This window comes from Coloeus monedula (assembly GCF_965178545.1).
Source record: "Coloeus monedula genome assembly, chromosome: 4".
Lineage (NCBI taxonomy): Eukaryota > Metazoa > Chordata > Aves > Passeriformes > Corvidae > Coloeus > Coloeus monedula.
Window position 1 is genome coordinate 4418552 of NC_138784.1, and position 25495 is coordinate 4444046.

The 25495-nt window shown below is 39.7% G+C and overlaps 1 protein-coding gene across 2 annotated transcripts in view; it reads right to left on the reverse strand.

Moving 5' to 3' along the window:
• The window catches only part of EPS8 (EGFR pathway substrate 8, signaling adaptor), a 126449-nt gene that overhangs the window by 24522 nt on the left and 76432 nt on the right, over positions 1-25495 (reverse strand). For both annotated transcript variants that reach the window (XM_082280596.1, XM_082280597.1), the window contains exons 5-15: positions 16508-16575; positions 14404-14565; positions 14052-14201; positions 11694-11776; positions 9533-9669; positions 7732-7805; positions 6545-6671; positions 6090-6178; positions 3760-3834; positions 3023-3171; positions 824-1007 (exon numbers count right to left, since the gene is read on the reverse strand). In XM_082280596.1, coding sequence (XP_082136722.1) covers positions 824-1007; positions 3023-3171; positions 3760-3834; positions 6090-6178; positions 6545-6671; positions 7732-7805; positions 9533-9669; positions 11694-11776; positions 14052-14201; positions 14404-14565; positions 16508-16575 — 1298 coding nt within the window. The remainder of the gene's footprint in view (positions 1-823; positions 1008-3022; positions 3172-3759; positions 3835-6089; positions 6179-6544; positions 6672-7731; positions 7806-9532; positions 9670-11693; positions 11777-14051; positions 14202-14403; positions 14566-16507; positions 16576-25495) is intronic.

The window sequence follows — 25495 nt, forward strand, 5'->3', positions numbered from 1 at the left end:
CCACATGTATTCTTAAAATTTTCACAAAAATCAAAGTTCATTTTCTGGTAAGTTCTACTGAAAATAGGATAGAATAGAATCTTGAGAAACAAGGGGCTGGCTATAAAGTTGGTCAGAAAATGCAACCTGGTTTCTCTAAAGGCTTTAGATGGGGATGCCTATTTCCATTCTCTAAAGAGAATAACCTAACTTTTGCTAAATTCATGACATTCCTTTGAAGAAAATTTTGGGAAAATGTTTTTGACAATAATTTTCCTGTCAGCAGGGTTTTTTTAGAAGTAGACCTAATCTACCTGATATGGTATTGCCCTGAGAGCACCTCTGAATACTTACAAGCAATACAGTGAAAGTATCAATGGTAGTGAAAGGAATATTAAATTCCACATTTATGAAGAAGCAGTTTAAGTCCAAAATTCCACCAAAAATGGGGGGGTTCTTTCATTTAGACTGTGTGCCTGTGATTGAAAGCACTTTGGTTCAAACATTGCCCAAAGTATCTACGATCAAAATCAATGGGATCTGATAGCAGAACTCAATCAAACTGAACCTAAGGGCTTGGACTGTCCTCCCAGCTGAGGCAGGGAAGTGCACAAGTTCAAGGAGAGCAGCAGGCAAAAAAACTTGTATTTTCCTAACTGCATTTTTGGTGGCTGAACAGGTATATGGTTTCCTGTGACTTCAGCGTTAAGTGCAAAGAGCTTGCACTGACAGAGCAGGTGCCAGAGCAGGGTTTCTCCAGGCCTGTCCCAGAATATTGTCCTTAGGGAGGCAGTGGCTGGTGCTGCCCTCAGCTAATTAACAGAACACTTTTGCAGGACCTTACCTCACTTGACAGTCTTTTCATCTCTTGCTTCCGCTGTTGCTCTGCAACGTTTGCCACAGACTCAGCCAAGTGGTTGAGCTCTTGCTCCTTTGGAGCTCCCATGAAGTTCAGCAAAGGAGGCTCCCAACCATTTCGGAAACGGGGGACATAAGGGGGAATAAAATGGTCCTTTGGCCATTCAGCTCTGTGTGAAAAGCAAATTAGAATTCTGTGTCAAGGGCTACACTGGTTTAATAGGGTTCCTATAAATTGAAATGCTTTAGAATTTTTATCAGTATAGAGGAGAGGCTGGGATTACAGTACAGGCAGAATCATGCTAGGAAAGAGAAAATCAGCAGAACACATTTATTTATCACAACTATCCTCCCTGCAGCGCCCTGCAGAAAAGAATTTGTTCCTTCTATAAGGACATGTCCGTGCTAAAGCACAACAAACAGAAGTTTTTAGCAAAGGATGGGTAATAGAAGAATCAATCAAAACAAATCTAGGACTTGTTTTAACAGTGAGACATGGGCAAAAATATTGCAATGCTCTATTTGTGTGAAAGCACCAACAAAAGACTGAAAGAAAGCACCAGCTTTGTAAGAACACCTGAAAGCAGGCATGAAGCATGGAAGCTACACCTAAAACGAAAAATAAACAAATGCTTTCACAGACATAAACCCCACCCAACTCTACATGCTCCAAGACACAAGAACTATCATCACATTTGCTGTTTTATAGTCCAGATTGATCTTTATAAAATACTGTACTACTTTTCAGAGTTCCCCTAGCATTCTCTATTGTAATACCAAACACCTAAATGAATGCTTTCCTGCTCTGCCTTTGCACTACCCATAACACTCTGTCCCACAGCATAAATTACTGTGTCCTCACAGTGGAAGCAGGAACAGGAGTGTACCTTACAGTCTTTTAACAGGCTCGTTGCTGACACTGCTCAAAATCAAGGGACAAACGCTGCCAGCCAGGAGCAGTCAGCAATTCCCAGCTTATTAGCAGGTCTGGGATTGGTCAATAATCCCTGATTTTATCATCCCCCTCTCCTGCTACACTCCACCCCAGGGTACCTCTGGATACTGAGATCAATCACGCCATCAATTCTAATCTGCATGGGTCAGCCAACTACGTTTTAAGTGCTTCATTCTTCACCACCAAACACAAGCTATTTCTCTTTCCATTACCCTTTTTTCAGGATGGACTGAACAAATGGAGTAGTTCCCAAGACAGGGAGCCCATTATTTTGCCCAGTGATCCATTCTCCCTGCACGGGGCTCCAACGCTATGAGGCCATTTCCACTCCATCCATGCAGCCTTCCTTACACTCTACAGCTTTCAATGAACCAAATCATTAATAAAAACAAAAATCCATCTGGTAGACATTTGTGTTCCAATCTGAGATCTGAGAGCAGGGATAAATAAACACAAAAACCGTGCTGCATTTCCAGCCCAAGTGATTGCATACTTCATCATCATCAAATGTACTTATCTACCACAGACTACAGAGTCCAAATGCACTTTGCTAATTTAAGATTTTTCTTTTGCATGCTCAGTTCACCTAATTTCAAGCTACAGAATTACCTCGAACCCAAGAAATGCATAAAGAAGTCAACTTCCAGCTAAGCTAAATCGTAACAGTGAATCCATTCAATGCAATGTTTAAGGTATGCACACGTGGCACAGTTCAGTCAATTAACTTTTTTTTATAATTATAAACATTTTTATAGCATTATGATGCTTGTAAAGAAGTAAGTACATTGTAAATTTTTAACTTTTAATAATCATTGGAAATTGAAAACAGACATTTGTAGCTATTATTTAATAGTTTGTCACTTTTTATTGCATCTTCAAATTGTTTTTTTAATGAAGTCCAGATAGATGGGCTGGAAAAAAAATGGTGAAGAACAACTGGAAACATGCAAGGGACAGTTCAGAAAAACGTACTCCAGAAGATTATGTCAAGAGGTTCTGGATATCACTGACAAAAAAAAAAAAAATCTCTCTGCATTTTCTCTCCTTGAGATCCCAAATCCAAGTGAAGCTAAAGAGTTCCTTTCCAAAACCTTCAAAGAACAGTTCCAAAGAGTCCAAATCCTAACAAAGTAATATTGAATTTATTGGGGGCTGGATAACCTGGTTAAGATCGTGTCAATAAACTTGATTTTTAGAGATGTCCTCTAAAATCTGAAGACTTTTGCTCACCTGGCTTTGGTCCATGAATCACCCAGGGACATCCACAGCTGTCCCTCCTCGCTGGTGACCGTGTATCGCAGGAAGTCTATGGTGTCTTTTGTCAGGAGGGGGCTGAGCACTGTGCCAGCAAGCTCTGGACCTCCTGTTGTCTGCACCACCTAAACCCAAGGATTAAAATACTGTCAAGAACACACACACTGTCAGCAAGGAAGTGGCTGTGAATTTATGTTATCTGCAGTGCTGCTAGGAAACAGTCATTACTCATAAAAAAACCACTCCCCCCAGAAGTAAAAACCCCCCTGAGAATCTAACAGTTTAATCTAAACTATTTATTGCTGAAGAACTGTTGTTCTGGTCACCAACCATTTTTTATTTAGACCCACCCTGGGCAGTGTTATTTTTGCTTTACTGATCAAAGCCACACATACTTCCATTAAATATGCTTTCAACTCTCCTCCTGCACTATGTAGAGAATCTCAATTTTTTATTGCCAGTTAAAAATTATAATGGCAAAGTGTAACACAAGGCTAAAGATGATTTAAATAAACACATTTAATAGATGGGAAAATATGCAGAAAAGGATATAAATAATTTTCTAAAGAAAACCTCATCCTGAGATACAAACATTTCTCCTTAGTTATTGTCCAGGGACACAACATTTCAATCTTGTTATCACTGAAAAGGTTACAGAGCTTTTAAATACAAGAGTTCTGAAGGTAAACACTCAGAAAACTATAAAACCTTACCATATGTAGTGGGGTAAAGAGAAAATGAACCAGATCAGCTGCACTAGGATTTTGGATATGGAACTTCAACTTGGCCTGAAGGAATGAAACAAATGATATGTTTTAAGAAACATTTAACTATTAAGGGAATAAATACTTCACATAAGAATGGCCATCCCCTGCTCAGGTCCACCTAAGCCCAGGGCTTTGCCTGCAACACCCACTAAGTGCAAGTGCTCATCCATCCCATTGCTCTTGAATCCATGCATATTTTAGCACCTCTTGTGCAAAACAAGATGTTCCACAACTAAATTATATTATGAAGCAGCATCTCCTTTGGGAATTTGACTCCGCTTGCTTTCATTAGTATTTTGTTCTCCAAATAAAATTCAGTTATCCTTCTCAACTCACTTTTCTAGCAATGCTCATAACCATTTACAGACTTATTAGATTATTCCTGAGTCTGGCCTTTTCCAAGTTGAAGTAATTCCTTTGAGCATTCTTGTCCACCCTGCACCTTCTTCAATTTTGCTACACTGGAAAAAAATCAGGTCAGGTAACATAATGGCATATTGATGCTCTTTGTTAATGTTCTGTTGTCTTTTTTTCCCTGATGGCTTTTACCACTTGCTTGGTTGATCACACTGAGCACAGATGTCTTTCTCCCAGGAACCTCTATGACATCAACATTTTGTTCTGATTTGTTTTATGTATGAGATTTTTCCTCACCAGTCCATGACCATCATATCTATCAACCCTGAATGTCATGTATCACTTTACCTGTTATAATAAGATATTTCTACAAAGGACCTCTGAGATCATCAAGTCCAACCTATGACCAAACACCACCATAAAAAAAAAAAAAAAATTCTAAAAACCCCAAACCATTAAAATTCACTGATACAGCTTCTCAGAGGATTTCTTTTGTCTACTGATCACCCACTGGCTTTGCAGGCTCCAGAAATAAGAAGCCCAAACGTGCTTTAAAGAGTTATAGTAGTTTCTATTGCATCTTGCCATCTGTTCCTCAGACTGCTTTTGGCTACCCTTGTTCTGCTCTCACATCCAACTGTCCCTCCAAATGAAGAAAGGAGGAGGATTTTGCTTCTAGTAACTTCCTATACATTGTTCCTCAGTCATAACAACCCAGCCTCAGTCTATCTGAAGTTTTTTGACAGATGGCAGGCATTTCTAGAAGCTTCCACCATGTGGTTTTAAAATGATTTCCATTCTACTCGAAGATTTTATTCTTCTAGCTTCTCCTTTTATTTTTAAACCAGATTCTTCATTTAACACAGTTCTCCTCCCCTGACATAAAGCACAAACTTCAGGTTTTTGTTGCTCCTGCAAAGGTGCTGAAGTAAAGCATTGTTACAGCACAACCCCTCAAAAGCAACACTAGAACCAGGTCCCAGGGGCTGCTGAGCATCAAAACAAGAGCTGTGACTTCTCCTGCACAGAAGATAAAGATTCAAAGAAGCACAGGTTGTTCTTGGGGAAAAAACTAATTTAAATGCAGAATGTAGTAAAAAGAATGGAAAATGCCCTGGACATTATGCCTTTTACTAAGAAGGATAAGCATGTTCCAAGACATTCATCCTCCCTCAAAACACCAATCCCTTAAGGTCAGAATCACAACACTTGATGTAGCTTTTTTGGGTTTTTGGGGTTTTTTTTGTTTTTTTAAAGCTATTTTTAACATGTCGAAATATTTCCTACAGCCCTGCAATCAGAATCCATTCCCCATGAGGAAGACAGAAGCTGATTTGACTCAGTGAATTCAAGAACAGTTTTCCCCATGGGCATAGCCTCCCCAGCAATTGGAAGGGACACTCAGTGTCTGACAGCAAATGCTTTGAAGGTGTCCCACTTGCTGCCTCCCTCGAAGAGGAGATTCCCACTTGCAAAAGAGGAGATGCCAGGAGAAGGCTCTTGAATTATCATCTCTGCTTATTGAGAACCTATAAAGAGACAGCAATTTGTTGGATGGAGCGTTCTGAGGCCAGAAGGTCCTGGGTAATGATGGCAACAAGCACAGGGAGTCTGATGGGCATGGCTGAATAAAACTAAATCAAGGCCACAGCTGGTGATGCTGACAAACACACAACAGAGCTGTGATCCCCACAGACCTTCCTAGGAATCCTCTTATGACTCAAAATCAAATTTCCCAAGTAAAAGGCTTTAAAGAACCAGGAAAGGAAGAAACAGTGATGCTGAAAACCAAATATGCTCATCTAGTCATTGTGTAGAGAACCTGAGGAGCAGCATCCCAAAGCTCAGAGGCCAACTTAGGCCAGAGGTAGCCAGCCCTGGTCTGGTCTCACATCTCATATTCACTAGAAGCCACTTACCAGAAGGTTGAAGCCATGCTTGAATTTTTGGAAGCAGTCAACAAATTCATCTGGAGGTGGTGGCTTTGCACGGAGAGTAAGAACACCCTCTGGTGAACAAAATAGGCTTTTATATATCCATTCATATGTATATAACTGCCATAAATATTCCAGATAGAGTAAACATGTAAATGCATAATAAATTTACTATCTTACAGAATTTTGTAAATAAAGAACCAAGGCAGGAGCATATTCTGTGGTCACATCTCTAATAAATCACTCCCCACTGACTTCAAGCAAATGCTTTTGATAGGTTTCCCTCTGAGAATATGCTGCACAGGAACTTTCGTGCTCAAATTGAGAGAAAATTACTACACTGATTAAAAAAAAAAACAACCAAGCAACACAAAAAGACATTTCCTGGCTCCTTCAATTATCCTTAGAGAAACAGAACTGTGTGCAGAAAGATCTCCTACCTCCAGGTCCTTTCTTTTTACTTTTCTTAGTTTTCTTCCTCTTTGAAAGTTCAGCAAATGCTTCAGCAGCTTTTTGCAGTTTGGTAACAAAATACTCTATATCATCCAAAATATGGTTCAGAATTTGCTATGGGAGAAAAGACAAGTAAGTGTTTCTCTACAGAATCTATAGCAGAAATACTCCAGAAATTGAAATGCCCAGACTCTCAGACACCAACAGCTTCCTTGGAACAAATTCCATGCTGGAACATTCTGTATTTAGATGCCTTGTGTTTTTAAATTTACATACCTGTAAAGTATTTTCAATTTTGATTTTTTAAAAACATAGGGCTGCTGGAAATTTTCAAAATATCTGTAACAAGGTTGTTAAGATCAGATTGTAATTCCACAATTTGCTTCCACATTACATTTTTGCCGAAAGCACATGAAAAAAATTCTAATTATTTGAATGGACAGCATTTTCATAAAGAGTATAACTTCATAATCTCCTTATGAAATGCTAAGTATTCAGCTATTTGGTGAAGCTCTCTACAAATTAAGCTGTTTGTAGAGAAGTGCTCTTTGAAGAATTGATTTCAAAGAGTAACTGGAGAAGAATGAACGAACCCTGGGGGAAAACACAAATACACCAATCCAACAGGTTCCAACATGCTCTCCTCAAGACCCTCTGATGTTGCTGAGGGCAACAGCAGAGTGGAGAAGTAGAAAGTTACAAATGACACATGGGGCAACATTTCATCTTGTAAATGCCATAGAACATGCCCAATGTTGGTGCTTGTAGGCAAGAAGGCATTAAATTATAAATAAACATGGGTCCACCCGTCTTCAGAAATGATCATGTTTATTTTCCAGGTATTACACATATCCAAGCCCTGCTAAATTGATCGAATTTTTGATCCTTACATAGTTTGCTGAAATCAGTCTACTGAAAAAAATTACAATTTAGATTTCTAGCTCTCCACAGCAGAAAACCTGCCATCAACATTCAGTGTGTTTTTCTTTCTTTTTAAAAAAGAAAACTAAGAAATAAAACTACCACCTGTTCATTTTTAGATCTACCACACAAGCAGAGGCTGCTTGGAAAGCTTTTCTCCAGAGCTGAATTTCCCACGTGGAGAAAGTCTCCCCACAAAGGAGAGTTGTAAAATTTCACAGACACGAAGCAACATTTGTAGCTTCTCACTTACAACATCTCTGTCAATCCTGGCTGCTATCATCTCTGCAGTTTCTTCCTGCTCATGGTATTGTCTGTGCTTTTCATCTGCAAAGAGAGAAGAAGATAATAAGACATGCATATATGTGGAATTAGTATACTAGTGTGTAGCAATTTCTATACAGTTTATGCTTTAAAGTAAGAAAAGGATGCTCAAAACTCTACCATTCCCTTTGCAAGAACTCCCAACAAGCTGAAAATCTTGCACCTTAATGCCTGATCCTGTCAAGTCTCAAGAAAAAAGCTTCTGTACATGCTTTCAGTCAACTTAACTGAAATGATAACTAATGAAGTTAACTGCAGAAGTGTGGTACCAGGCTTTAAATAAAAATAAAATTCAGCACAAAGTGGCAGATTATAAATACAATGTAATTGACAATCATCCCATTTTGCAAAACATGCTGAAAGCTACTCCAGTAGAAGCAAACAAGAAAGAGTGCAGCCACGGCTTTGAAGACAATTCTGATGCAAAAAGTTATTAGCAAAAAGGGGTGCCAAATCTAGAAACACAGAAAGAAGAGAGAATGATGTGACAGAACTGACACTTACAAATAACAACAGCCAGAGTCAGTGACTTGTTTGAAAAGAAGGGTGACTTTTTTGAGGAATTATAAGTTTTGCATTTTTAACCCACATTAACTACTGCACTGCATTTGTGAACAGGTGGGATTTCAGTGAATACATTTTAGAAAAGATCCACGTGAGTGGAGTAAAAGAAACTGCAGGGAATCAGATCCACAACTGGTCTGACAAGACACTAAACTAATGAAACTTTTCTGATGTGAGAACTCAAGCAGAAGAACAAGATAGCCTTTACTCATAACAGATTTAATACTGTAGGTAGATAGATTAAATAATTCTTAACATTTCAGATTTCCCTTAACATTTGTAGCTGTTTTCTTTGCATAGTTGTGTATTGTGTTAAGTGATACAGATATAATTTAATAAAACAAAAATTATAAGGAATCCAAGGTTTTTTAATGGTACAGTCTTAATATCGTCTATTAAAAGAACCCAAGCAAACGAACTAAAAAAGGCCTTATCTTATCCTTCTTAGTCTGTTTTACAGGAGGAGCTTTATTCTTTCTAAAGAACTTTTCTTTTTAAAGAAATCTGACCAAAATGTATTTCCCTCAGGGATGCAAAAAAACCCACAAACAGCCACTAAACACAAAAATCCAAACCTATTTGAAATGTTACAGTTACAGCATTTCCTATTTAATGCTTTAAAAAAGACAAACCTAATTAGCCATACCAGCCATTATAAAGATAAATATAATATAAATAAATAACACTGATCTCAAAGCACCTTTTAATCCATGACTGTATTTTTTAATTGTCCAAAATACCTGGCCCTACTCCTGAGGAGAGCATCATTAGATAACATCACTGCGTTACTGCTACCACCCTGACAAAAAAGCCCAGATCAAAACCTGTAACCCACACCCCCACCCAGTCAGGCACAAGTGAAAGCAGCTCCCAACAGGAATCCAGAAAATGGGTAAATGCAAGTAAATGACAAGTCAGATTATGACAGGCAGATCTCACTCCCCAGATCAGGCAACAGTGGCTTGGGGCATCCCAAGCTAGGCTGGGAGAATCGTGGCATCAGCTGCCAGCAAGAGCAGAGGGCTGACCTTGTGCAACCATTTCTGCATCCACTTACTGTCATCATGAAAGTGGTCTTTCCAAATTATTTCTGTTGCTACCAAGCATCATAAAAAGCCACTCTTTGGCACCCCAGTGTGTGGCAGCAGGCCCCCAGCAATACTCACAGTCCCCCTGCTCCGAGGCCCACGCTGACCACGCTGCCACGCGGCTCCGCACGTCCACCTGGGTGATGGTCCCGGGGGGCACGGGGGCAGGGGCCCGTGGGGGCGGTGGGATGGCACTGTCAGCTTTGGATATCATTCTAGAGGAAGAGGAGAAAGCCCACAAATGACACTTGAAGGAAAAAAAACGTTCTGTTCTCTAGTGCTTAATCAGAGAAGACAAGGAGGCTTCACAAGGACCTCTTCGACTGCAGACCGCACTATGGGCTTGCCAAGTAAGCAGCACTCAAGAGCAGGATGTGTAAATATGTTAAACACAGCAGGAAACTCCATGAGGGAGTTAGCAAACCTTTGTCACCTGGGAAATCCCCAAGCAATGCCAAAGAACACGACGAGACCTGCCAGTTTACAACAATAAATTCAGTGCCTTGGATTTAGCAGGTGATGTTTTTACTACCACAGGCAGTTGTAAGGGCAGGACTTGCCTTTTTTATGAGAGCAAATTAGATTTGAAGCTCCCTTTCAGCCATCACAAACTAAGTATCTAGTCCCCTAAGTCTGGCCAGTTTTCAGACACCTTTTTCTTAAAACCCTACCAACAAAAGCAAGTTCACTAATAGATTTGTTTTGTAACAGGGGCCTGTTCATCCTGTCTGGATACAAACATATAGATGTTCCCACCTGCAATTTTCCAGTTCTTAGTGTAGTTTTAAATACTGTAAAGAAAGAGGTCTTTGAATTCATTCTGCAGCTTGATACCAACAGACAAAAAAAAAAAATCACAGTAGCTCCTGTCATACATATCCCCCATTCCTTCCCCAGAACTCTATTTAAAAACTAGATCTTCCCCTTAAATTCATCTTTTATAAACCCATCTCATTCACGGCATTCAACAACGAGACCACAAAATATCAAATGTTGTCTGGTCTTTGAACAGTGAATAACAACGAAAAAAAATTTCCTTTGCCTTTCCTTCCTCCAGTCCCCTTTCAGTCATCAATAACCTTGCAGCACCTCAGAACCTCGGTGAGGCAGGAGGGTCTCTCCCTGTGACCCAGTGCCAGCAGGCACATGATCCAACAGGGAGTAACCAGCACTCAGCTGCCACCCACGTTTGACCTCTGGGCCTCACAGCCCTCGGAGATTGATATCTCGGATTATTTGTCCCAACAGATGTATTGACCTACATTCTTTTCCCAATTAAATCTCATTAGTTTCCCAGCACATCCAATGTGTTCGAGTCCCTCTGGATTGCCTCTTTGTGCTTATACCTGGTTTCAACAGTCCCACAAATGGTGAAGTCTGTTTATTTAATTTTAAACCTGCAGATAAAGTTAGACACAGCTCAGGTTCTGTTTTGTTTTTCTAGGAGTGCTCCCTGAATCTAGGAAATCTTCGTAAATTGCACATCAGAATTTAACAGGTATCCAGAACCATTGTAAATTCATTCTGAGTTTTATCCAGCAGAGACTTCTCTATCTGAGAACAGTTATTACTAAGAGATACTAACAGCATGTGGCTTCACAGTGAACTTCTAACAAGTTACTCCCATCACCATTCAGTATCTAACATATTTGTGCCCTTGCTTCTAAGCCTCTGTTTCCTACCACTCATTTCTGTATTAATCTTCTCTGAACCCAACAGATTCTTTCCCCCACATTTTCCAACTGGCAGAGAAGCTTTTGCTACCAGGGAAACAAGAAGTCTTCAGCATCTTTAAACAGGCAGGCAGGAAGATTATTCAATCTTCAGTTGCTGTTTTATTTAACGTCTTCAGATCCCAAAGCCTTTTAGCATAATCTTATTCACTTGGAATTATGGGGAATTTGTGTTTTCAATTTAAATTCTGAACTACTTGACCCATATGCAGAACTGAGACATGCAATGCCATTCTCTGGCAAGTGGAATTGATCTCAGCTGTTCCCATCGCTAAGGTGGACTTGGGAAAGGTAAGACTGACACCATAAATTGACAGAACATGAGAAAATTATTAAAGCAAGATAAGGCTTTAATACAGATGGCTTTGGAAGTACATTATTAGCTAGAAGGAAAAAAGCTCAAGCCCCCCAAAAAACCCAAAGGACAGCAGGCAGACCTGGAGAGCTTCTCAAGGCTGTCACACTATTTGATGATCCCACACACTGCCAAGAAGTTGGATTTTTACCTCAGTGTTTCAAGCCTCTTCTTTTGTTTCCCACTTTTGCTGTCACTGATTGCACTTTCAATATCTTCATGAATAAGGGTAGCCTAAGGAGACAGGAGCAGAAAATATCAGGTACCAGCTACCGTGTCCAGATATATGAAACAAATATCTCACCTTTAGATCGAGAATACCTTACCAAATCCCATTTATTTAAAAGCACTGGGACAAATTATGCTACACATAAACAGAACAAAGAACAGAACAAAATCTGGGAGTTGGTATTTTTGTCACTACTCCAATCTCAAGCATTATCATCACACAAGTACGTAATCTAGATACCAAATTTGTCTGAACAGCTGTAATTACCTCAAGTCAACTGCTATTGCATAAGCTACTTTTTCCCTCTGCATACGTAATTTTTGGTTGTCTCAAGTATTTTGTTTGTCTCATAGCATAAAAAGAAAACCTGTTATACACAGAAGCAGCCAAACCACTATAGATGACAGCAGCATAAGCATTAAGTAACTCGTAATGAAACAATTTCCTTTCAGAAATAATGACAGCCTCCAATTTCTCTCTGTTGTAACAGAAGACGAATTTTTCAGAAGATTCCCTAATCTGTACGTTCCTGCCACTCCACAACTGCAGCCTGCCTCCACCAGTGGCCCCACAAGTGAAATTTTGATGCACATCTAAAGCATTATTTTAATAGATCTTGCATTAAATAGGTCATGGCTTCTCGTAGGATTTAGAATGCTCTGTTACATGTCTTCAGCTGACAAATTAATTTCCTGCAAAGGCTGTCAAAGCCCAGATCTGTCAGTGTCTGGCTCACTCTGCAAGGACCACTTCTTTCCTAGTACCCTCATAATGCAGAAGTACATACCTTTTTGGGAGGAGCATGTAACTTCTGCTAGGACCAGAAGACATTGTTGAATTTAGGACTCAAGGGGATTACAGAACTTTCAGGCTATAATGGATTGCGCTACAGAATAGTTATGAGGGATACCATAAGTTTACAGAATTAATAGAAAAACTTTAGGGGATCAAAGGAACTTAAACCCAGAAGATTTCCACTAATCCAACACTCTTGGTATTTACTATTTACATTTTTTCTTGTTTATGAAATGTTAGAATGCCCCAAATGGTATTGATTCTTAACTACTTTTTATTGCAGAGGCTCCTGGGGTTGCTTGTAACTTCTAACAAAAGCAGGGAAAAGCCAACAAGGACCTGAACTTTCAAAACCAGAAAAAGTTTCACAGGTAAGGAAAAAACCCCAGGGTATGGCCACAGAATCAAACAATACCTCAGGACAAAGGGAGATCCTGGACTCCCAAGTCATGCTTACATACTCTACATTTTTGTGGGTACACAGAAGAACAACCTCAAAAATAAAATGAAAAGAGACCAACTCCACATGTTGAGAAACTGGGTCCAAACACTCTTCAAAAGGGATCTCCACATTATTTAACATAATAACCCCTGAACTTCTGATAGGATCTCACTTTCCTTTCAAACAGCAAGTTCTGTGCAACAAATCACAGAATAACTAATCATCCTCACACCACTCTCACCACACTCATTCCAAAACTGTTGCACAGTGTGATTAACAATCTGTTGTTTCAAGACAATGATACAAACTACTACAAAGGAATTAAGAAATCCCCATGAAATTATCAATTGGAATCACAGAGAATAACTGACAAAATTAAAATTTATAACCTCAGAAATAAAGAAGAATTGCAGAATACATTAAGAAAATAATTTACACTTGGAGGTAATATTTTAATCAGAGACTAGCAACCTCTTTCCTTGTTTTGCCCCTCCTGCAAGGAATATTTTCCCTTTCAAGATCTCTCCAGCAGAGCAGAGATGCAGAGAGGTGAGATGTAGAGAATGTTTAATTGTTCAGTGACAAGGAGAGCAGAAAGAGTAGGTAAGACTCAGGGCTCAGATGAGCTCTTTGCAGGTTATAAAACAAATTTGAGACAACACAAATTCCTTTACACCACTTTTTTCAGAAGTGTGAAGGCAAACCATAGATATTTTTCCAGAGCTTTATACATTTGCAAACCTAAATTAGCAGCTACAGAGCCCAGGAACCAATATTTAGAGTAAGGACATATTTGAATGTGCATGAGGGATTCAGCTTAAATACTGGATTATTCCTTTGCAATACAAACTACACTACATTTACTAACATACTGTCAGTAGTGCTGATATCGTAAGTGCATTATCTTTTAGCATATTTATGAGAATAGAAGTACAGAATTATTTTCTATGAATCAGCTCATTTGTCTTTATCCACTGTACTGGTCAATTCATACAACCTCCCCTATGCAAATAAGTCACAGCAGACCTCCATTATTATCTTACCTTAATTTCATCACACTGGAAAAGATGCAAATCAGGCTTGTTTTGGGTTGGTTCTTTACATATTAATGCAAGAATTGAATTGTAGTTGCATGCATTCATCACAGCTTGGCAATGCTGAATTGTGCTTAAAGGAAAATTCTCCAGTTCATTCTGTCAGAAGAGAGGAAAAAAAAAAAAGGAAACACAAAATACCACCTTACTATACAGTGTACTGATCTCAGAAAAACTGCATGAGCTAAAAAGGGAAAGTGATAATAAGCTAATTAAAATCCTCAGTCTCACATACATCGTTTTTCTGCTTGCTCCCTTTTTCTCTCTCTCTGAAAATGAGACTGTCACTCACAGATCTTACCTTTGATTCCAAGTCCACCAAACTGACAGCTTTGTCATCCACTTGAAGAATCATGTCTTGAGTCCACACTTTGCCTTTGGCATCCAACAATTTCAGCTTCCTTATTCCATCATCTACTGTAATCATTGCCTCTTTTCGGTCCAGAACAAAGGTGGTCAAGTGCTGGTGAATAAGACACACATTTAAAAGATATTATGATTGCAATTTTCCCTATTGTTCAGAAGTGTCAGTATTTAAATTGTCAGGAAGTAGCAATGCAAATTATTCATGAGTAAAAGTGCCTTTGTGTATGACAGAGCCCACCTCTAACACATGAGAAAGGCTGTTTAGTCCATAATGTCATTTTAAGTCAACTTATTTTTGTAGCTTGGTTTTCGACAGCCACTGTCATTTCCTCATTGCTCTAAGCAGTTAGACTTGAAGGCACATTCTGACATCCTTCAGGTACCAAAGCTAGAACTAAACCATGAGTTTTAATTAGCTTTCTTGAGGAGTGAAAACCTCTCTCTCTCCTGGCAAGCTCAGTTCAGGAGGTGCCAGTAGAAGCCTCCCAGAAGCTCACTGCCAATGCAGCTCCACCACCACCCGGACCCAGAGTGTCCTCATCTCTTCCAGAGCTGCCAGGTAGCCTGCTGGTGGCAACCAGGATGGGCTTGCATCTGACTGGGACACCTTATGGACAGGTTGGTCACTTTTATGTGCAACACGGTAGAAAATAGTAACTACTTTTGCTCACCATCAGCTTGGAATATTCTCCAGATTCAATTAATGGCCTGGAAAATAAATAGTACCTCACAAACATCACCTCAGCTAGCTTCCCTGTCATTATGGTTGTGGCAATTTCTCCTTCAGCATGCCAACTGTGCAAGAAAACCCACAAAATTGTTTCATTTTGTTCAGGCATAAATCCACCTTCACATCCTTATTGAAGATCTGGTAACGCTCATTCAAGCTGAACCACATTTAATATATGCCTGCATATTTTTCTTCTACATAACTTTAAAAAATCATAAAAAAGAATTAACTGTGCTTTCTTCTATTACAGGGTAACAGCACTTGGCAATTACAGAGAAGAAAGTAGGTGTAAGCTGCATATAATCAAAGCATTTTAAAGAAGTAAAGGGAAACAAACTCTGTACTGGCTGCTTACCCAGGAATGCTTAGATTCCAAATGCAAGTACTAATTGTAATGTCAGTACAGGACCAAAACCGTTATGAAGAAACCTCACAAAAATAGACAGGCAATCAGAACCAACACATGTATTTATTGATGAGCTGATCATAGTACTGAAGCACTTGAAATTAGGAGTCTTCTGCATATGATCTCACAATCCACAGATGATTTAAAACCCAGCAAAAAGGGGCTGAGAATCCGTGGTACTTGCAAGACTTGGCTTAACCCATGACACCGGTCTGATGGCAGGAGGAGAAAGTTTGAGCCAAAGTAAGACTACAAAAGGAGGCACTACATTTAGAAGTGCTTAACAGGTTACATACAGGCACTCAGGCTGACCCTGCTGAGTATTTTAAATATGAGAGCAGCATGCAGTAATTCTGCAAAGCAGCTTAAGACAGCAAGTCACACACTTTGCTCTTCACACTGGGGAAGAATCTGCGCAGGCAGAACATATTTAACTGCTACATATTCGACTCACTGGGGCTTTGAGGGGTTAATGCTCAGCACTTTATGAATATTCTAATACCTCTGCTGATTATAGCTGATCAGAGTATTAGTTTTAAATATCATCCAGTGTGCCTTGCCAGCAGCACAGCGTTATTCAGCTCTGCCTCATCTTTGCAAGGAGCCAGGTTCGGAGACAGGGCAGCACAAGATGTTGTCTTGATGCCCCGTTGAGAAGTCCTGGCTGTTTGCCAAGCTACACACAACTTTGCTTACATTTTTCTACATCCAAATTCGAGCTCATTACAGCAAAGCTATAGAATTTGAGACATTTCAGTGTAATCTGTTCTGAAGTGACCCCAGGCTGGCAGGATATTTTGGAAGATGCATGTGCCTTCAAGCTTGTATATCCTCAGAAAACACGTAGGCAAAAATAACTGCATGCAACTGAAAGCTGTAATTGGTGTCCCACTCTCATCTCACCTCTACGTGATACTGTGACGTTTCAGATATGCTGCTGACACTGTCTCGTGCATAGTTCTTCCTTTGTTCTAGAGATGGGAGGAAAAGAAAGAATAATTATTCATTCATTGTCTCATCCTGGTGTCTTGACTGTTTCTCAGAGATACTTTGGACAAGTTGTAGATAAGAGAAGAGGAGATAAGCTGTGGTTAATATCTGTATTTCAGCAGAAAATACCAACACCCCACAGGGTCCATTCTTACGTCAGCAATGTTAACAGAGAGCTGGTGGGTGCACACAAAAGCACTTATCTCATCCAGTGAGTCAGGACACAGGAGGGGAGCAGTGCTCTGACTGGAAACACTTCCTTGGGAAGCCTGATTATTAAAATCTTTGGCTTGCCACTTTAGTAGCAGTGTGACAAACTAGCATTGGGCTCGCTGTGTTTATATGAATGCCCTTGAAAGCAAAAGTATTTTCTGATATATCCAAACACTTCTCAGGTTAAATCTGCAAGATGGCAAAGCCACACACAAAAAAAGACCTGACTCACCCTTTATTTCTTCATAAAGTATTCAATTCATTGAATTGCTAATGTAGAAATAGGCATGGAAATATACATATATATACCAAAATATCTCTAAACAGGAATGCTTTTCAGCTAACAGAACACAATGCTGCAAAAACAGAAACATCATGTGTCTTTTACTCTGTACAATAGATGCATGTTAAAACAGGAGAGGAAGGATGGGGAAAAGCAAGATGAAGACACAACACACACCCACACCTCAAAATAATGAATTTAGATGAATACTGAAGAACACTTTTCAACTGTAGTGGAAAAGAATTGAATGCAACATATGGAAATGTTGGGGTTTTTTCACTACAATCACTTAAGTGCCTGATCTGGAACATCAGGAGCTTTGTTGTGAAAAAGTCACTAAGGGAGTGGCTGAGAGGGTTCGAAGGAAACTCTGGAAGTAGGTAATTTTTTTTCTATATTTCATTTAAAATCTCAGTTTCTGAGATTTTCTTCAAGTAAAATAGGTGGTTTGATTTTTTTTCATATGATGAAAATTCAAAATACATCAATTTCATCACACCTGGAGTAGCTGGAGGTAAAATAGAAGTGATTTTGTTGACAGGAAGGTTAGGTTACTTTTTGCAAAATAAAAAAATCTAAATACTACCAAGCATATGATCTGTGACATACAGAGATCTGCAGTGAGGACATCATAAAAGCCCCCCTGCAAAGGTCTCTTCTGTGACCAGTGCTCCTTCACACAGGAATTCCAGGTGCAAAACCAGCAGTGCCCTCGTTTTCAGATGTCACTTGTGGAAGCATTTGTCACATTTTATAAACACACCATTATCTCTCCCCTCTGCAGTGTTTTTCATGAAAAACAAGTTTCTGAAATACATCACTGGCTTGAAGCCCCCCTCCCACGGTGACAAATGCCACTCACAGAAGAGAGCCATCCTAATCCTGTACAGCAGCTGCTCAGTTTGCTTCAGCAAGAGAAGTGTGCAAACAGCCAAATTTAAGAACACCACAGATTATCAGAATTTTTAGCCAGGTGTGTGAACATTTAAAAATAGATATCTTACTTTCATTATGCATCATTCTGAAATCCCAGGGCAGAGGATCAACACTCATTATTCCATCTGTATCTACTATTTCTGCTTTTGCAGCATGTCACTTAAATTATTTTTTCAGTTGATTGTCTTTGTAACCACAACACACACACATGCACACCCCAAAAATGCAGTCAGTAAAGCAGTACTGCCTGATTTGCTACCTTTCTTTTTTTGTTTGGATGATGATCTGAAGAAGTAAAGTCCATCTGTTCCTAAAGAACAAGGGGATTAAAAAGCAGTATCTAGTTTATTCCCATAGAATTATTCACATCTCTAAGGGGATCAGTTAGCAGTCTTCTGCTGTGGACTGTAAATGGTACTTAAATATTGTTCAGTAAGAAAGAATATATGCTTTGAAATAAAAAAGAAAAAATTACTTGTTTCAATTAACAATGCACCAAATACTCAGTTTTAAGTGTTATCTTCTTTTAGGTGAACAAAAATGTAAGTTTTATGCTATTAAATTAAACAAGCATGAGAAAGTTTACAACCACTGTAAAATTTATCAATGCTGCAAACAGTAACAGTTGGAGTTGCTTTAAATAAACAAAGAAAGTCTGGCATTTGTAGAGGCTCCAAAGGAATTAAAAAGAAGAGAGTAAATTTTGCAGGAGGCTCCTTATTCTGCCTCACATAAGTTTTGTCCTGTGTTAAGACAGGAATTCCAAAACCATTTGTAGCACTGATTAACTCATCCACTCCCAAAGAGCAGCACAACACCCCCAGTCAGACATGATGGAAAGAAAAGTGTTCAACACACACTGCCATGGTGAGAACAAGAGTGTTTGTAGAAGAGACAGGGCATTCCGAGTGGTAATCAAATCTGTGGCTGCCTACACTTGAGAGCTGAGGACAGCCCCTCAAGTTCTGTGTTGTTAATGACAACATAAGAGTAACAAGAACTTTAATAAAATTTACATTTAACAAAAGTCAATCAGTGTTTGTGTTAATAAACAAAAAGTACAGACACAACACTTGAGAGTCCACACTGAGAGCAGTTCATATTTACCAATTTGTCTCTTTAATGCAGGTAGGATGAAAATTAGAACCTGCTAGAGACCCAAGTTACCATTTAGAGTAGAACAGAGCATTTCAGCTGAAACTGAAACATTGCTATAGAGGATCTGGAGGGGGATACTACAGCTGCACCCTGAAATTATTCACCCTTCAAAATACATCTTCTAATAGGCATCCTGGCATCAGGCAAAATTCTTCCATTGTGGAAGGCCTTGTCTTCAGCCTTTGTTTTTCAAACCCTTTACAATCCAGTGGTTTGTAAGTGGGTCTCCTTTTCCTTACAGCTGCTCACCACCCAGGCTCCCTGAGACATGGTTTTCTTGGCGCCTGGCATGAATCACACTGAAGGAAGAATAGCCCCCCATGACAATATGAACATGGCACAGAGAAAGAGGAAGAAAAAAATTTAAAAACAAAAAGGAAAGGAAATAAAAGAAAAAGAATGGCAGCTAGAATGCATGCCTTTTCCCATGGTTTTTGCCAGTAGCTCAAAATGAAGTTTCAGCCTCTGCTTTCTCCTAGTGTTTGGCTCCTGTCCCAGATTCTACCTACAATTCTCCAAAAGTTCTCACCTTGCCATCAGAAAGGACACAAACCATTTTGCACTCCTCCTGCTGAACCCTCCAGCTCCACTGCCTTGAGCAGCTACAAAAACTGGTATGAGCCTGCAAACCTGTTCTCTGTCCTCTATCCAGATGACACAAGAGACTGCTGCTCCCTCCTACAGCACTTCTGTGTTTCCACTTCCAAGTCAGAGAGATCTCAGCATGGGACTCCCACAGGTTTCTTCATCTGTCTACAACTTCTTTGTCTTTTCCTACAGAGTTGCTTATTGCCATTCTTCTGGAAATGCAGCTTCCATGTCTCAACTCTTTCATGTATCAAAGTGACGGATTATTACCTATGAATATTCATCTGACTGCTTTTCGAGAAACCTTAAAACATCTCTTGATTTATTACACGAACTGTTCTTGAAAATGGGCAACAATTTGCTGATGTGCTGAATGTAGAGGGTCTGGCTAAGATGGAGATGATTTTGGATCTGATAACACAGGGATATTTTAGCTGCTGCTTGATGGTGTCAAAGCCTTCTCCATTTCTTATTCTGCTGCCCCAGTGAGTGGGCTGGGGCTGCACAAGAGGTTGAGAGGGGACACAGCTGGGACAACTGACCCCAATTGACCAAAAGGATATTCCATACTGTTTAATATCCTGCTCAGCAAAAAAATTGGCAGGTAGTCTTTCCAAAGCCTCCTTGCCCAGATAGTCCGGGCATTGCTCTGCTTATGGAAGGTTGTGAGTAAATGCCTTTGTGTTACTCAGGTGTTTTTCCTCCCTGCTCTTTCCTTCACCTATTAAGCCGTCTTTATCTTGATCCATCAGTTTTTTTTCTTGCTTTTGCTCTTCCAATTCTCCCCCCTATTCTGCTGCAGAGAGGAGACAGAGGGAATGAGCAAGCAAATGGGGAGGTCCTCAGTTGCTGGCTGAGGTCAACCCCTGACACTGAAAACAAAAAAATGTTTTGTATGCTCTGTTTCACTCTCCTAATCCTCCCAATCAATCTCAGCCTCTCACAGGTCCCTTCATGCATGAAGAGGCTATTGAAGCTGAAGTGAAATACTACAACAGAGACCTCCAGATACGGTGCATAAAATTACCAAAAAATTAATTAAACTATCAAAATTATTAAGTTTTTTTCCTACATACTCTACTCATTGCAGCTCCTACATCCAGCATTTAAAGTACAGTGCAGCCTTAATACCAGGTTAGCTCAAACTCTGCCGATATGCTGCACACCATTTACATAAAGGATTTCCTCTCTGGTGAAATAAAAAAATAAAAAGAGGATCATGGCAGAAGACATTCAAGTTAAATTCTTAACCACAATCTTTAGCAAATGCAACCCAGAAGAATTTGATTAAAATAAAATCTCTCACGACACAAAGGCAATAAGGTGAAAAGCAGCACAGCATTTCACTTATAGGTCCTGAATGTAAGATCTACTAGCTACTAAAGCTTCCAGAGGAACAGGAACATTGATCCACAGAAACTAGTACTCTTCCTGATGTCTGATGTGGACGGATGTTATTGCTATTCATGTTTTGTGAAATTATCGAATTCACCAATCACCAGGAGCAGACCATGTTTTTGTTTCCAAACCGATGTTGAAAACTACTGATTTTATTTTCATTTTTGAAAGTATCCAAAACAGCAGAAAACAAAAAGAAACCTCTTAACCAAAGACTTTTGGCCAAGTCAAAAACACTACCAGACAGTGTAGAGATGACACAGATAAACAGGACTATAGATTGCTCTGAAATTTGATGGCAATCCACACAGACATGGATTGAGAGTCTGCCCCACAATTTGTCCTAAGAATCCTGGAGTGACAGTGTAAAATATTTCCACACATCATCAAGCAGAAAAGCCCAATACTTAGTTTACTACCATTTATCTGCATTGGACTGACTGCTGATAACATGAATTGCTGAAGAAATTGCAGCCCAGCCAGAAAAAAATCTGCTTGAGGCCGAGCAAAGTGCAGGAGACGTGACCTAAACATCCGGGGACAAAGGTCAAAACACAAGTTCAAACCAAATCTCCTTTTCAGAGGTGCAAACACTATCACTTTCAGAGATTTATGCCACAAGCTTGGCTGTGTGGAACTAGCTGTCAAAGGAAGTGTGTCGTTTAGAAGTCAATTGTCAACTTAATTTGAGAATCAAAATGCTACAAGCATGTTACGTGGATGGCTTCTTTCAATGGACTCATTTACCTGCCTGGGAGCTGCTTGAGAATTCCTTGAATTTGTTACACTGCAGTTCTTGCTCTGAATGAGCCATGTGAGCAAAGCAGAAATACACATGCAGTTCCACTTCCAGCTCCAAATCACAGCTGTGAGAGTATAAACTCGGTGTACACAACACCCAGTCCTTTCTAACGTGCTGTGCAAAGACAATTTTAGCAACACCTTTCAGTTCCATGCTGCACAATAATCTGACAATCTGGATTGAGCTCCTGGTTCATTCCTCCTGAGGAATGAGGCAGCTCCACACCGTGCCACTGGCTGGCAAAGCCCCAGCACAGCCCTGAGACTGCTGCACGTCTCCCCACAGGCAGAACTGCTCAAGACAGATGGAGAAGCCAGTGCTAGAACAACAGATGACAGCAGGAGCCAAAACCCATTTCAGATGGAAAGATCAGGAAGCAAATGATGAAATAAAGCCCATAAAAATGTGCAGAGGGCACTTTCCCTGGCGGTTCAGAGAGAGATTTGTCATGCAAATAGAAAGCAGTTCATTTCAGGAAGGAAATGAGTGAAAACAAAGGGATTATTTGACACAGGAAAAAAGGCAATTGCAGGGAAGTTTTCACTATCAGACAGGCACAGTAGAGATAGCAATGGCTCCAATCTGGTTTTTAGCTGAACTGCTGGTAACACCAATAATATTCCAGCCTCCTTTCCCACTGCACTGTGGCCAACCTTCTGTCTGAAGGGCTGAACAGTCATGAATCACCTCAGCAATGGGATCTAAGGCATAAACTTCATGCCAGGACACAAACATACCTGTGTATATACATAAACATATACACTTATAATAATAAGCAATAATAAGTAGTAAAAATAATAATGGTGATAATTATAACAATAATTGTATTGGTAATAACAACAATTATAATGGTAATAATAATCATGTTTATTTTAGTTTAGTCTTTACAGTGCTTGGAAGAAATTGAGTTCAAGATTAAGTGGTCACTTAGGAGCCCAGGTACCATTTTCACTTGTTGATAGTCATGAATATGTGGCTTGGTCCAAACGACTCTCAGGCTTTCCAAGAAAAGGAACATTTTGATGGGGAAAGTTTGCTGCTTATGTCACATTGTCACATTTTAGTAAAGCAAAAAAAACACAGTCCATTTTACTTTTACAGTAAATTTTTTTTTCCAGTATAAGTGACTCTATTAAACACATGAGCTTTCTGAATTAACCTAAATAATATAAAACATACATTTAAAATATATGTACACAGCAACATATAAAAAGAAAGCTAAGACAGCTTCCTCCTTCTTTGTAGGACCTCAGTCTCATGAATCGCAAATGAAATACTTCAGTTAGTTGTTAATTATCAATTAAACACTTTGTAACGAGAGTTTTCAACACATTTTAACAATTCCAATGTCACTCAGCTGCTTCCCACCCTGTTTGGGACAGTATGCACAGAAAATTTAACATCACAAAGGAAGAAGAGGCACGTGTGGGATGCAGAAGAATAGCAACTTGGTTGCTAAAAATTAGAAGAAATGCCCTGAATTTGAGAAGGATTTTAGGTGTTTTCCTTGTTTTCTCCAGCTCATGTATGTGATGGTAGCGACAGCCTAGTTCTTTATGTGTATAAAACAGAGCAAAAGTAGTAAAATGTGCAAACTCCACTCTAAAAGCTGTGCCAATACATAGCTACTTGGAGCTCCAGAATAACTGATCCTTCTGTTTCATTCAGCTCCTGGCAACTGCAACTACAGTTTTGTGATATATCTACCAGCTACAGAAGTGAACCAAGGACAAGGATTCATTTTACAGGAGCCACCACCCAGCAGTTCCATGGCAAGCATTTTCAACTAGTACCTGAATTCAGTTAAGTACTTTGGAAGTAAAAAAATACCATTGTATACATCACATTTACTCACTTGTCCCTATCTTCTCCTGACACATGACCATCCCATCATGTTTGATATGAAAAAGCTCAGAGAGAGATTTTAAAAGCCCACAAAGATTAAAGGACATAGTTAAGACACTGATACTGCCACACTGTTCAAACCATGTACTCCTGAAAAATTATGATGATGACATAAAATGAAAAAGGGATCACAACACTTTCATAGTATCTCATAAAGAAATAATCTGCTAAGGTTTTTTTGCAATGTCTCTTGCTGGTTTCTGTTACCAGCTGCTATTTCTGTCAACACTTGCAATCAGTTTGTTGCGTGAACCCATACAGGATGCAGAAATCACTCTTTAAGTTGATCAGCTCAGAATTTTCCTCAGTTGCAGTTCCTGCCTTCAGCACTATATCAGGTAACTGACTCTAGTAGCATAGCACTAAAACATAGTAAACTTGAACTTAGAATGGTTCACATGCAGCACCATGTTTAAGCTGAATATTAGGAAAAATGTTTTCACCAGAAGGGTTGTCAAGCACTGGAACAGGCTGCCCAGGGAAGTGGTTGGATCACGATCCCTGGAGGTATTTAGAAGATGTGTACATGAAGCACCTGGGGACATGGTTCAGTGGTGGGCTTGGCAGTGCTGGGTTAATGGCTGGACTTGATCTTAAAGGTCTTTTGCAACCTAAAATGATTCTAAGGTTCTAAAGCATGCTGCCATCACTCCCCTAACCTCTGAGGAGTTAGGGAGCTAACCTCTGAGCTCACTTCCAGCCACCACTCCAGCCAAAACAGGAGGGAGAAAAGATTACTACTTGGGATGTTGCAGTTATTAGCTGCTGTTCTTTGAGCTTTCCAGCTGGTTAACCTGCAGAAGAGTGGCAGATGCCCAGAGGGAGAGCTGGCTGATGTCTGAGGGGTCCAGCACAGGACCAGGTTCTCAGGGGAAGCCTTATCCTCATCAGTCATATTGACTTTCAAAAGAACATTTAGCAACAGGCACAGATTTACAAAGCAGAACTTCTCACAGCCTCACTGCTGCTTCTACTTCCATTACCAGCACAGCTATCAGTGGGATGTATTCACAGTGGAGGAAGATGACCTGAAAATGGTGCAATTTGGCTGGCAAGGAACATGACTGCATTTCTCCCCCACAGTGATTTGGCATTAGGCTGGAGAGTAGTGTGTACAGCCAAGACAAATACTAGCAGTTGTAGCTGGTGAGTGTGGATACAAAAATACAGCTAGCAAGAATTTCTCTTGCTTCTTTCCAGTGCCATGAGATACTTTTCACTCTCACAAAGAGAGTAGCAGAGGTCTATAAGCTATGAACACCTGCGACCGTGCAGAGCTTTGTTTATGGTACAGTAGAAAAATATTTTGACAATGGATGTTTTAGGATTTTTGCCAATCACCCCAAGAGGTGGCTGATCCTTTGTCCAATTAGACTATGAAGAAAAAAGTCTATAGAAGAGTTTGTAAAATAACCAATCAATCAATCTTGCTGCACAATTCCTGCTTGTTGGATCTCTCCTCTCCTCCCTACAGCTGGGGGATACCGTAATAGGAGAGTGCAACCACCTTTAGGCATTTGTAAGTGACATCACATCTGACAGTCACAGAGCCTGCTGAAAACAGCATGCCAAATAGGACTCTAAATCTGCTATACCAACTCTGATTTCCATTAAATCC